This window comes from Alligator sinensis, unplaced genomic scaffold (genome assembly GCF_000455745.1).
Source record: "Alligator sinensis unplaced genomic scaffold, ASM45574v1 scaffold23_1, whole genome shotgun sequence".
Lineage (NCBI taxonomy): Eukaryota > Metazoa > Chordata > Crocodylia > Alligatoridae > Alligator > Alligator sinensis.
Window position 1 is genome coordinate 57582 of NW_005841890.1, and position 11834 is coordinate 69415.

General features: G+C 48.1%; 2 gene segments (V, D, J or C); both read right to left on the reverse strand.

Annotated features, from left to right (window-relative positions):
* Positions 1-1185: 1185 nt before the first annotated feature.
* On the reverse strand, positions 1186-1775 carry LOC102376431. The segment is given in 2 exon segments: positions 1186-1541; positions 1707-1775. Coding segments are annotated over 2 exon segments (405 nt in total).
* Positions 1776-7938: 6163 nt separating this feature from the next.
* Positions 7939-8494, reverse strand: LOC106721851. The segment is given in 2 exon segments: positions 7939-8324; positions 8419-8494. Coding segments are annotated over 2 exon segments (450 nt in total).
* Positions 8495-11834: the final 3340 nt, after the last annotated feature.

Here is an 11834-nt window from a genome sequence, read left to right on the forward strand (position 1 = left end):
ACTCTTTCCTGCTTATGCAGGGGGTCGGACTCGATGATCTATTGAGGTCCCTTCCGACCCTAACATCTATGAATCTATCTATGAATCTATGAATCCTTGTGAGAAAGTTTTTCCTTATATCCAACCTAAGCATCCCTTGCTGCAATGTGAGACCATTGCTCCTTGTTGTGTCATCTGCCACCACTGAGAACAGTCCAGCTCCATCCTCTTTGGAAACAGCCTTTAGGGAGTTCAAGAGCAAATTTGCAGCCTGGCTACATGTCTTAAGAAACCCCCTAACCTCAGAGAGATGCCCACCCTCTTCTCATTTCCAACACCGCTCCCTTCTCCATTCTGTGCTAGCAATTCATAACTGCCCACCAGACTTTCTACCACATCCCTTCTCCCCTCCCATCCTCCGTGCCTGACTCAGCCAACGCAGCACTACTGGATATTTGTCTCAACCCTGTTCAACAGACTTGGGTGGGCCAGAGCCAGACAGAGCCTGTGCACTCCTGGGAGGATTGTGGGACAGAGGTGGACCCTCTGCAGGCATCCATCGCCACACCCCTGCCCACCAGGGCAGACGCCCCTTCTCCTGCCTGGCTCTGATCTTGAATATCAAGTCTGTGCCTGTTATCTGAAGTGCATTTGGAGATTTCTTCCTACCAGGGCCTTTGAGAGTTGGAAGCACAGAGTCTTCTTGCCCTCTACCAATACAGCACGTGGTCACTCAGATAATCATTGATCATAAAAATCCAGGACTTGCATCACTGTGTTGGGTCGGTGATGATTGTGAGATCTTCCTGATGAGATATGGGGGAGTCTGTAATGGAGAGAGTGAGACCACATGCACCAGCTAGTCCAGCAGAGGACACGTTCTGTTCTGGACAACAGGAGCTCTGAAAGGTGCAGTTTGGACTGATGTAAACGAAAAGGGCAATCGGCGTGTCTGATGCACCAGCACACAGAGAGGGATAAAGCAGGGAGAAGCTGTATGGGACTTTGGGACTCTGTTTATTTGAGCATGTCAGAGTCTGCTCTGACGTGGTGGATTTTCAGCATGTTGGAGCAGACTCCCTGCATGTGTAAGTGCCCTCTGTGCTCAGCTGAACCCTCCTCTGTGCGTTCTGCTTTAACAGTGAGAGTTCAGATGTTTCCTGTTAGACAAAACAGATCTGAACATGAAACAGCTGCAAACAACACCTACAGTAGCAGAGCTGAAGGCGGCAGGGAAGTTTTTGTGCTGGGCTGTGTCACTGTGGGAGGCCATTGGTTACACTGCTGACAGTAGTAATCTGCAGCATCGTCGGCTTCAACACTGCTGATGGTGAAGGTGAAATCCGTGCCTGAACCACTGCCACTGAACCAGGCAGGGACCCCAGACTGGAGGCTACTGGCATAGTAGATCATGAGGTTGGGAACTTGTCCAGGTTTCTGCTGGTACCAGTTCAGGCAAGTGCTAACACTGGTACTGGCTTTGCAGGTGATAGACACTGTTCCTCCCACAGGGACTGACAGGGACTCTGGAGACTGAGTTAGCACGATTTGCCCAGAGGAGTCTAGAAATAGCAAGTGAGTTTGCAGTGAACAGGATACAATAAAAATGAAAGCATTCACACCCTGGGAAACTGTTTGAATTTGCAACAGTGAACTTGCTCAGACCCAATGCAGACCCTTAACTAACCATGGGCCAAGGGTTTTACAGGCTTTGTTTTCTTGCTTACCATGAATCCAGACCATGAGGAGGCAGAGGAGTGGAGCAGCAGAGGTCATCCTGCCTGAGCCTGGTGGGAGCCGTCTCTCCTTTCCCCACTAGTGGAAAACAAAACATTTATAGGCTCTCAGCAGCACCAGGAGACCAACCCAGCCAAGTGGGGAGATGCAAATTGAATGCAAATGTACTACATGTAAATTTACTGCACTCCAGTTTCAGTGATGCAGTTTGGCATGTGAATGCCTGTGTGTTACTCTCATGCCATGTTTGTATGATAGAAATAATCCTCATGTTCTTGCAGGATTTTCATAAGGCCCTGAGCAGCCCTTCCCTGCACAGTCATATATAGGAGCCCACAGACCAGTTACTGCTCTCTCTCTGTCCCTGTGTGCATGTAATGCCCTGCAGTGCATGCGAGCTCCAGGGACTGCTATTTGTCCCTGAACTTGGGACAGGTGCCCAAGGGGACCAGAGAAGGGAGAGGAGGGACCAGGCCTGGTGGGCTGGAGGTGGCAGGCTGTGTCAGGAAAAGGAAACCTGAGCATCCCCCTGTGTCTGGGAAGCAGAGTGATCCCATTGCACTCCCTGTCCTTGTACATACATGCACAGCTCAGTGCCTGGCAAGCCCTGGGCCATTGCCACCTGCTAGTGTCCAAAACACGGGCCAAGCATGGATCACAAACCATATACCAAGTAACAAGAGCCAGGGGCAGGATCTGTATCACAATCCAGGTCAAAGTTCAGGTGTTAGAGGTTGAATTACCAAACCCAAGGGAAAATTCAGAACCCAGAGTTTGGGAGCAGAATGACCCTGGAGAGCACAGGATTGGAGAGGCTGCTAGAGCAGACCCTCCAGGGAGCTGCTGGCTGGCCTGGAGTCTGCTGCTACAAGCTGGCGCCAGATGGGCAGGGTGCGCTCCCCAGAGCCAGACAGGAGGTGCTGCCAGGGGCCAGCTGGACTCCCCCACTGGGGTGAGGCTGCCACTCAGAGTCCCAGGCAGGCTTGGGCCCCCCAAGCAAGGACCGCAGCCTGGGCTGCCTGTTCTAGCCCCTCACACTGAAGCCTATGACTCGGGTTACAGCGACGATGCAATTAACTGGTTAGCTATATCTTAAGTTCTGCTCTGGCCACACGTTCAATCAGTTGATGGTGTGATAAACAGAGGAATAAGGAACAGCATTATTTCACAGATTTTTCATAACAACTTTGTGGCTGGTTCCCAGCATGCCTTTCATTGAACGTGTCTCCAGTGCTCCTAGCCTCCAAATCACTCGACACTTCTTCAAGGCCCCAGTGCACTCCAGAGGCTGGAAGCACCTGTCACCTGAGCAAGGCCCAGCCAGGGAAGTGCAGGGACTCAAGCTTGCTACTTGCTTGGGGTCATGATCCAGCACTGGCTGGAGACATTGCTGCACACAGTGCAGGGACCCTGGGGTACGTGCTGCAAGCTGCCTCCTGGACTGACCCCCAGGTATGCCTGGACCACTGACACTCACCCAGCTCACATAGCCAGGTAAGTTTGACACCCTTGATGTAAACATGGAGTGAATCCAGAAGGGGTGCAGTGGCATGCCTTCTCCACCCTTCAGATTGTATTGCACTCTGGGAGCATCTGGGAACTTTTAAACTCTTTAAATCAGGTGATCAGCCTCCCTTTCTTCCTCTTCCTGCTCAAAGGCACAGCCCTCTAACCAGGTGCCTAGCTCTGGGTGGGAGCCAAGTTGCAGGGGGTTAATAAGCAATCACCTGCCTGCTCAGGGAGACAGGGACCAGCTGACAGGGATGATTACCCATCCCAGAGCAAGTTAAAAGCTCCAAGGAGCTGGGTTGGGGGAACTACTCTCCCTCCAAATGGTCCCTTCACCAGTTGAGCCAGCCACTGTTCGCCCTGGCCCACTCCTGAACTTCCCTACCACAGAGCAGTGGAGAAAGCAGCAGGGCAGGAACGGGCAGGGGTATTGTGGGGAGGGGGCTGCCTCTGAACAGGAGGGAGAAGGGAGTGGTGTCCCTTGCTTTAGGGACTTAAATAAAGTCTGTTCACACTGTTAGGGATGGAGGTGGCTGGGGGCAATGCAGGTGGTTGCTCCTGCACCCCTCATTAGGAAATCCTGGATCTGCCTTTGGTCTAAACCCTTCACCAGACCTAAAGCTTTCATCATGCGACTTTCTGAGCATGGCCCACGGGGAAGCACAGGGTGAGAAGAGCAACCCCTGTGCAAGGAAAAGCCCAAGTGGGCAGGAGTGCCAAAAATGAGCTTATGTGGTTGAAAGTGACACCAAGGCAAGTCAAGGGCAATGTCAATGGGAGACGAAGGACTTGAGGTTGGGTTTCCAAAGAGAAAGGCTAATCCCCAAAGCACTGGTCCCAGCTTCCAATTTGCAACATGTTATGTGAATTCATGATAGATAGATAGATAGATAGATAGATAGATAGATAGATTTCAGTGTTCATTCAAAGCAAAAAGACTCTCACAAGTGAAAGGGAGACAGCTGAATGCCATGTAAAGAATCATGCCATCAATGAAATCAGCATGGAGATTTCTGACAGTGTGAGTGCAGTGTATAAATGTGATCATCACCTGGCCCTGCTGCACCAGGTCAGCAGAGTCCCTGGCCTGTGGCTGGGCAGGAAGCAGCTGGTGCCGGGAGCGGCAGAACGGAGCAGAGCAGGGAGGTTTTTGCACGGGGCTGTAGCACTGTGGGAGGGGCGCTCTGATGCTGCTGACAGTAATAATCTCCAGAATCTCCAACTTGCACCCGGCTGACGGTAAAAGTGAAGTCAGTGCCAGACCCACTGCCACTGAACTGAGCTAGGATCCCAGAAGGGCCTTTGTTTGTGTCATGGAGAAGAAGCATTGGAGGTTGTCCTGGTTTCTGCTGGTAGAAGTTCATGTCCCTGCCAATGCCAGAACTGGTTTTGCACTTGATGGTGACTGTGTCTCCTGGAGACACTGTTAGGGATTCTGGACTCTGAGTCACTAAAATGCCCCCACTGGATCCTGCATGGGGGAAAATAATGCAGATGAAGAACATGTTATAAGTCAAATACAGTGATGATTAGCGAAGAGAAGCAACCCTCTCCCCCCCAACTGCCTTTAAAAAAAAAAAAAAAAAATCTTTCCATGTATTTGGGCTCCTGAAATTCTGGAAGAAATTATTAAGAACTATTCTGTACGGGGTGGGGGGGACGGGGACAGACATCCTTCTACATAATGCCAAAAGCATCACCACATTTGTTCTACCTATTGCTATTATGCACCAGTCTCTCCCCTGCTGGTCTTCTTACCCTTTGCCCAGAGCACGAGGAGCCAGAGGAGCTGAGTCTGCCACAGCATCTTGCTGCTTCTGCACCGACTGACACGGAGCTGAAGGACACCAAGTGTTAAACCGGCCCCTTTATAGCTGCTCCCCAGAGCAGGACGCAGTCACTGGGTGGCTCTGTGCAAACAAGCATTCACTTTGGCCCAGTGCAGCTGAGGGGGACAGAGAGTTTGAGTTGTGAATGCAAATACCACTTCCTAGCTGGGAGAGGGGCACACACAGATCAGAGAAGTCTGTAGATCTTATATTCATTAAGCCTCATTCATCTCTCTCTTAGCAGCAGTTTGATATCCATGCTCTCCATTTCCTGGAGCGGAGTCACTGGTGATCTACATTGGGTCAATGAAAATCAAATTTGTTTCGTCCTGCTCTTCTCCACCCCACCTCAATTTGCCTGCTCCTTGTCTGTGACTGAAGCTGCAGATTCTCTGTTTGAATCTGGTCTGTCTCAACATCACCATCCCAGCCTGCTCACGGACCCTCAGCCTCACTTTGCTACATCTCTCATCATTTTCCCAACCACTCCATCTTCTCAGCTGTATTCCCTTCATGATTTAAGCATTCCTTTGACTCAAAGTATCATAGAGAAGCAGGGCTGGAAGGGACCTCTGGAGTCATCTAGTCCAACCCCGCTCCTGGGGCCAGATCGTCCCTAGCTGAACCATCCTAGACAAGCCATAGTCTAAACTCTACATAAGGCAACCCTGACACAACATAGAGCTGCCACAGGTAAAGCAGGGGAATCACAGCAGCCAATGTCCTGTTTCTTTGAAATGTTGTCAATATATGCTCAAGAGATACTGGGTAGGGTGGTGCGAAATTTCGCTGGCTGTTTCGTTTTGACACAGTTTCAACTCATTTCGAGCTTGAAATAGCAAAATCAAAATGAAAAAAAGGGGTTCAAAACAGCCTCGAAATGAAAGCAGGGCAGAAGCTGGGCTTGTCTGCAGGGAAACAGAAAGCAAGGAGAGGGAGTGGGGAAGGACTGCTCTCATATTGACTGTGTAGCTGGCCAGTGACTGTCATCCTTCCCTGAGGTCCCTTCCAATCCCAGGGCTCTGGGGGAGGGACGGAAAAACAGTATAAAAGGCAGCATTGTTTGGACTACCCTGCTTTGTTCCTTGGGGTCTGACAGGTACTGAGCTATCTTCCAGCAGCTCAGGAGCATTAGACAACCAAGGCTACTACTATTATTTATTTGAATGATTTCCTACTTGCTAGCCTAGCAAGTGGGATTCCACAATACCTTTTGCGTTCTTCTAGACCCTTTTATTTTAATATTATATTCATTGATTTATTCTTTTCAATGTTATAATTATATCGGCTATTACACTATAGAATTTCTATAGCAAGGGAGATACATTTATATTTTATTTCTATACATTTATACCTTGTGGCATATACATACTTTATAGAATTTATATAGGAAGGAAGATACATTTATATTTTATTTCTATACATTTATACCTTGTGGCATATACATACTTTATAGAATTTATATAGGAAGGGAGATATATTTATATTTTATTTCTATACATTTATACCTTGTGGCATATACATACTTTATAGAATTTATATAGGAAGGGAGATACATTATATATCTTTATAAAAACAAGACACGGTGGGAAGGCAGCTGGCCAGGCTTCAGGGAGGGGTGGAAGAGTGGGTAGAGGGAGAGGTGTAAGTCCCACCCCCCACCCAAAAAACCCCCAAAAACTGAGACGCAGCCTCTTTCCTACACCTAGCAGGGGTGAGGCTTCCAGGGGCAGCAAGGAGAGGGGAGCAGTGTCAGTGCCATGGCCGGTGCCTGAGACTGCATCCCCTCCAAGAGCACCAGCCAAAACGCGCCCCCCACCACCATGACAACAACAACCAGCAGCAGCAGAACCAGCATGACAGTCTCCTTCACCCCCACTTCACTTCCCATGCGGAGCCTTCCAGTGCCAGAGAAAGAGCTGGAGCTGGAGCTGAGTGCCCGAGCAAGGGATATTCTGGGGAAGGAGGGGGAATCAGCTGAGTGTCTGCATCACACCCCTCAAGTTTCCCCAAGAGCCAGGTCTCCTTCCCCAGAAGTCACTTCAGAGGAGGCTGAGGTAGAAGTTGCAGAGCAATGAGCTGCATTGAGGCAATCAGCACCTGCTTTTAAGTCATGAGCATCCATTAGGTAGCTAAGCTTTGGCTTCTGAATGGATGCAGGGGTGCCATGGTCTTATTTGCTAGAAAAATAATACATGCAGAGAACCATGGCATGTCTGCATCTATTCAGAAGCTAAAGCTTAGCTCTTTTAACAGGGTAAAAAGGAGGCTGAGTGGCAACCTAGTCCTTCCTAAGTCCTTAGAAGTGGCTATCCACAAGACCTACCTGCAGCACTGGTACAGCATCCAAGAAAGGTTGAGCTCAGCATGAAGCACAGCAGTCAGGGGGGTGCATCTATATGTGCATTAACATGCTTTAGTTAATGAGCATTGAATCTAGTACCTCCATTGTGAGGTACTAAGAAAATGCTCATTGGCCGGTCTTAATGTGCATTAGTTAAAGAACAGTGTTTTTCAGTGATGCTTAATGCTCATTAGCTTATAATAATGTGCCTTAGCAAAAGTGCACCTTTTCAAAGTGATGCCTTAGTGCTAAAATAAGCTGATGCACATTAAACAGCACATGTAGACATGCCCCCTGTTAGAGAATAGCCTGGGTGGTAAAGCAAACCCCAGGGAGGCAGAGCGCTGAACATTGTGGGTCTGTGGCAATCACTATGTACATGTGTATTTCGGGCACTGCCCTGAGACAGTGTCTGTCCCTGGCAATTCTCCCACCGGAAAGGAATTTTGTCAAAACAATGTTTGAAATCAGTGAATTGAGTGATGAGGGTGTGAGAAATGGGTTTCACTAAAACATTCATTATGTTCCAGATCAGCTGTGTCAGAAGCAGCCTCCCCTGCTTCCTTCTGCTTCACACACCGGATGCTTTGGCATCAAGGAGGTTTTTGTACTGCAGTGTATCACTGTGAGAGGGAAGCTGTTGTCCTGCCCACAGTAGTAGTCACCAGCATCTTCCACCTGCACCCCGCGGATGGTGAATGTGAAGTCGGTGCCGCTGTAGCTGCCACTGAACCGGTCGGGGACCCCAGTGACACGGTTGTTTCCATCATGAATGAGGAGCTTGGGAGTTTGTCCAGATTTGAACAGCAATAAGGCCATATCATCACTCATGGAGCTGGAGGCCTTGCACTGGATGGTGACCGTCTCTCCTGGAAGTGCCGTCACAGAAGCCGGAGTCTGTGTTATAACGATGTCCCCACTGGATTCTAGGAAAGGGGACAGAGGAAAACCTCAGACTGAATCTGATTTTTTTAGAGACTTGCTTTCAAGTTCAGGTCATAATATGCCTGCACAACCTACCTTCCACCATGGAGAAGAGGAGCCAGATGAAATACACCCATAACGTCATGGTGCTTCTTGACATCTTGCACTTCCAGCTATGATAAAAGTGCAGCAGAAGTTTATAACTACTCAGAAGCCCTTTGTAACAGTCACGTATGGAAAGATATGCAAATACCAGGCTAGGCCAAATTGTCCTGGAGGTTTCTGTCTTCTTCATGCCTGTGTTATCAGGAGGAAACAGATGCAGGTCATGAACAGGAAATTATTAGAGGTGCCAGCTGTACCCGTCAACAAGAACAGGTCAGAAGTTTTGCTTGCTCCAGCAGTTTAATACTCCTGTGCTTTGAGATGGGCATTGAACATCACATTCATTAATGCGGTACCCCAGTGCAGACACCTTCATGTTACAGATTGAATGATTGGAGCTTCCAGTTTCACTGGAGGACACAGTTTACACATTAGTAATACTGCCAGTGAGGAAAACCCAGGGCCCAGGGTGCTGTGTGGATGTGGAGGGAGGAAGGGGTGAAAAGCACTGGCATGGAGAGCTTTCCTTCCTAAAGCCAGATGAGGTCTTTTTAGTTGTCGAGGACCAAGTGGGAACACCAGGTGGTCCCTTTGCAAAGCAGTGCATCAATACAACCACCCCTCCTCATGTCTCAGGTTGCAGATCATCTCTGCTAGGTCTGCACCAAGCCAAATACTTAGTTACCTGAAAGGAGAATTAGCATTGACATGGAGCACTCGAATGATAATTGGACTTGCTCTGAAGACCTCAAAAGAGGGAGACTCCATAACTTCCCTTGATGGTTCGTCCTCTTCTTTAATCCTCCTCCTTCAAAGTTTATGTCTTGGTTCCAATTCGATTTTGTCTGGCCTCAGCTTCTAGCCATTAGGTCTTGTGGTGCGTTTTCTCTGCAAGTATTCAGTGTATTGTCCTTGGAAGGCGCTTATGCTCTCAAGTCAAGCTACCTCTTAGTCTCTCCTTGCTACCTGCCTGGGCATTTCATTGCTGACCTCCGATTATCTACTCGTAAACAACCGAACTCGATAAATGAAACATGAATGCAAAATTGTGGAACAAGAAATCATCCATAGATGGGATTGTGTTACGTACGGCCTACACAGGGACTACGGATTATTATTCCATTGCCTGGATTAGCTTTTGTAACTGCTTGGCCTATGGGTTTATTACTTGTTTGCTTCTGCCTGAACTGTCCCATTCCCCTCAAACCCCAATACCTGTCTTTTGTGTTCAAATCACTGTTTCTGTATGATAGAGAGCTCTGTGCATGGCCTTTCACAGCCACTGCAAGACTGAGCTCATGCTTACAAGAGTGTATGCATCTCTGTTTTTGGCAGGCTTAACATTTTTTTTCCCCTCTCCCGGCTTTCTGCCTGGTTTCAGACTAACACAACACACTACCTTTCTAGCTGTCTAAAGGCATCAATAACCACGCGGTGCCCTCTGCTGTTAATAACAGCGCACGGTTATATTTTTTCATAAGTTACGTAGAAAACTTCCAATGTAAAACACAGTGAGCATAGCTTGTGGAAGTAGGTCCAGATGAAGAGGATACTAAAAAAATTAAAGCAAGCTTTAAAATACCAAAGAAGTTTCTGATACACGTTGTTCTACTACTTTGTCATTCAAGTTATTCTTTTTCTTGAGTGAGATCTGCCTCTCTCATCTAAGCTGATGAAAGTTAGAAAAGGCAGAACACAATTTCCCGGTGAGTATCCCTTTCCCTTTTCTAGCCATGTATCTGGCTGTGTTGTCCCCGTCTTTACACTGTGGACTAGTAAACCTGTGCACATCAACTAAGCACACAGACGGCCATGCTCTGGCCACACACAGATGTGGTTATCTGAGCACAAGTCCTGGAAGAGGAAGGATGTGGAGGTACCCAATGCTTTCTCCCCAGTGACTGTGGACCCAATGACATGGTTTACTGGCCTCATCTGGCCCGTCAGAGGTTGACACCACTAGGTTAGCATTTGAGCAGTTCTTGGTACTGGAAATGGGTATGTCCTCATGACGTTTATGCAGGAGACGTAAGCTGTGAGGTGCTGTCCTTCTGGGCAGGGCTGGATTATTCTGCAGGAAGAATGAGATCATTTTATCAAAAGGAGCATTAGCAACAACATGAAATTTAACAGTATGAAGGGCAAAGTCATACACCTGGGTACCAGTAAGAAAGACTGAAGTTAAGATATGGGGCAGAAGTACCTGAGACAGCTGAGGATGAGAGAGGCTTGGATGTACTGGATGACTCTAGGATGACCACAAACCCTTGGAAAAGGATAGTAATCATTGGGTGCCTGAAGCAGGGTATATTTAGTAGAGACCAGGAGGCCTATTAAGTAGAAATTAAATCCAGACTGGTTCAAAGAAAACTCACTGCGATGATTAAGGAAATGGAGAGCTTGTCTTGTGAAAGAAGATTTTGGCTTGTTTAATTTAACAAAGCAGGAGGGGAAGGGATATGATCCCCTTGCCAAGTACAGTCATGGGGTGAGGATTAGGAAAGGAGAAAAGGTTTTTTAAGCCATTACATCACATCGGCACAAGGTCACATGATTAAGAGCTGGCCAGGGATAAATGTAGTTTGGAGATGAGAAGGAGACTTCAAATCACAGGAGGAGCGAGTCCCTTGGATGGTCTCCCAAGCCAAACGTTGGGTCAAGGAATCACTTTCCGAGTGAACTGAAGATGTCCCTGGAATGGAGGTTGTACTCAAACAGGGAGTCCCACTCGGGGTGCAGGGCTTACTCTTCACAGCATGGAAGATTTCTGATCATCCAGTGCTCAGGGTTTTTCCTGGTTGCCAGCAGGGCGAAGTGAAGAATATTTTTTTCCCTTGATGAATGCTCCTGTGAAGCTTTAGGATATGGGCCACAACTAGATCTTGGTAGTCAGTTATTGTTTTTGCCTAAACGTTCCCTTTTGCTCTTACCCTGAATCCAGAAAATAAGTCGAACGAGCTGAGAGTGTGAGATCACCCTGCTGGTTCTGGACTGGTAGATCCTGAGCTTACACAGAGCATTAAACTGGAACATTTCTGACTGCTCCACCAACAAGGCAGTGTCATGGGGATGGGGATATGCAAAAGAGGAGTTGCATGAAGATAAATATCTCTTGCACTGTGTTCATTGCAGCGTGTTCAACAGGGATCCACCGTTTATGATCTATTGGGTTCCTACTACACTGTCTAAGTCCTTGAACCATTTGTCACAGAATGAGCAAGTATTTGACAGACGAGGAGCCTCCCACCGTTTAGCCTAATGCATTTGTGGCCAGGCCACTGCCAATGGAGCAGTGAGACCCAAAAGTCTCCCCTGCAGAGATCAGAGCGGGGTCGAACCTGCATCTCCTACTTACTAAGACCTTGTTCTAACCTCTGGTCATGGGCTCAACAGACCAGGGGTGTTTC